Here is a 1,394-nt window from a genome sequence, read left to right as displayed (position 1 = left end):
TCAAATTAATCGGTCCTGTATTGATGAGCACAGGGGCTGAGTTAGAGCTTCGATTACGGGTTCGGCCGAACCCATTAGTTTTGGTCCAAATTTTATATTTGCTTTTAATTTTTATTTAATATATATAAACTATTAATTTAGAACCCAGTAACTTAGAAGCAATAGAATCTCGGACCCATTAGCTTCAAATTTTGGCTCTTGGATGAGCCAAAAAAAATGGGAATGATAGCTAGCAATCTAACCTCCATGTCCGGTTTGTCATCATCAATATCACTAATCTCAGATTGGTAAGGAAAAAACAAAGGACAAAAGCTGTGTTTGATTGAATCATGATCGTCTCATAACAACCATAGTTGCTCAATCTTAAAAATTGTAACCCAAAAAAAAAAAAAAAAAAAGGAAGGAAAACCACCGATCAATCTCTAATCCACTTTGTGTTTTTCAGCAAGGATTGCTTTGAGGAGGATTAAATAACTCAGTCTCAAGCTTACTTCTACAAACAGGACAAACAGAGTGTTTTGAAAGCCAAGTATCTGCACATTCAAGATGAAACCCATGGTTACAACCTGGTACCAACCTAGCCAATTGTTCACTCTCAATTATGTCTAAACAAACAGCACAATCATTTCCCAACACCAATTCTTGGCCTGTAACTTTTGGCAATTTATCCAATTGTGCTGAAGATAGACCCTTTTCTTTTGGAGGTTTTGTATCTGCTAATTCTTGATTATTATTGTTTCGACCAGAGGAATTATTTGTTGTGGCATAGCAAAGGAAACACATGTAGACCACGAAAACAACGCTCATTCCGACACAAGGAAGAAAGAGTGCAAGGAAAACAGCAAAAAGCATTGTTTAATTAAGAAATGTTTGCAGCGCCAATCCGAATTAATCAGAGCCCCAAAAAATTAAGGGGGTTGCTGATAATAGTGACAATGGAGGAGAGAAGAAGAGAAAGATAGAGAGTATTCAAAAGAGTTGCACACCATAATTGATGAAAAAGTTAGTAGAGAAGATGAGTGGTTTAAATACTTGGTGGTGTGTTAGGTCCATCCAAAATTTTAAATCAGTGAGTTAAGAGCCATCCCAATCAATCTTTTTCTGTATGTGTATAACTTTAAAAATAATTGTATTCGTGTATACATGATTGAAATCGGAATGAAGTTAGACTTCATAGTTAGATTTCACAATGAATTTTAAAACATAATAGAAAAATAATGGCCTATAATGTTTATAAAGATTAAGGACAATAGTACATTTGGTGTGTGTGTGTTTGGTCTATTTCTATTGGAAATATGTTATATTAGACCATTTTAAGAAAAAAAACACACACTCTCTATATATATATATATATTTAATTTTATTAAATAAGAACTTATATAGTTGATTTCAAC

The 1,394-nt window shown here is 33.5% G+C and overlaps 1 protein-coding gene across 1 annotated transcript; it reads right to left on the bottom strand.

The window, feature by feature from the left end:
- Positions 1-292: 292 nt before the first annotated feature.
- On the bottom strand, positions 293-1,015 carry LOC109239038 (E3 ubiquitin-protein ligase ATL23-like). Its single transcript, XM_019405541.1, has one exon. The coding sequence runs from the start codon at positions 850-852 to the stop codon at positions 442-444; it is 411 nt and encodes a 136-aa protein (XP_019261086.1). The 5' UTR covers positions 853-1,015; the 3' UTR covers positions 293-441.
- Between the last annotated feature and the right edge of the window lie 379 nt (positions 1,016-1,394).

This window comes from Nicotiana attenuata, unplaced genomic scaffold (assembly GCF_001879085.1).
Source record: "Nicotiana attenuata strain UT unplaced genomic scaffold, NIATTr2, whole genome shotgun sequence".
NCBI classification, from domain to species: domain Eukaryota; kingdom Viridiplantae; phylum Streptophyta; class Magnoliopsida; order Solanales; family Solanaceae; genus Nicotiana; species Nicotiana attenuata.
Note: the sequence above shows the minus strand (reverse complement) of the source record. Positions and strands in the feature narration are given on the sequence as shown.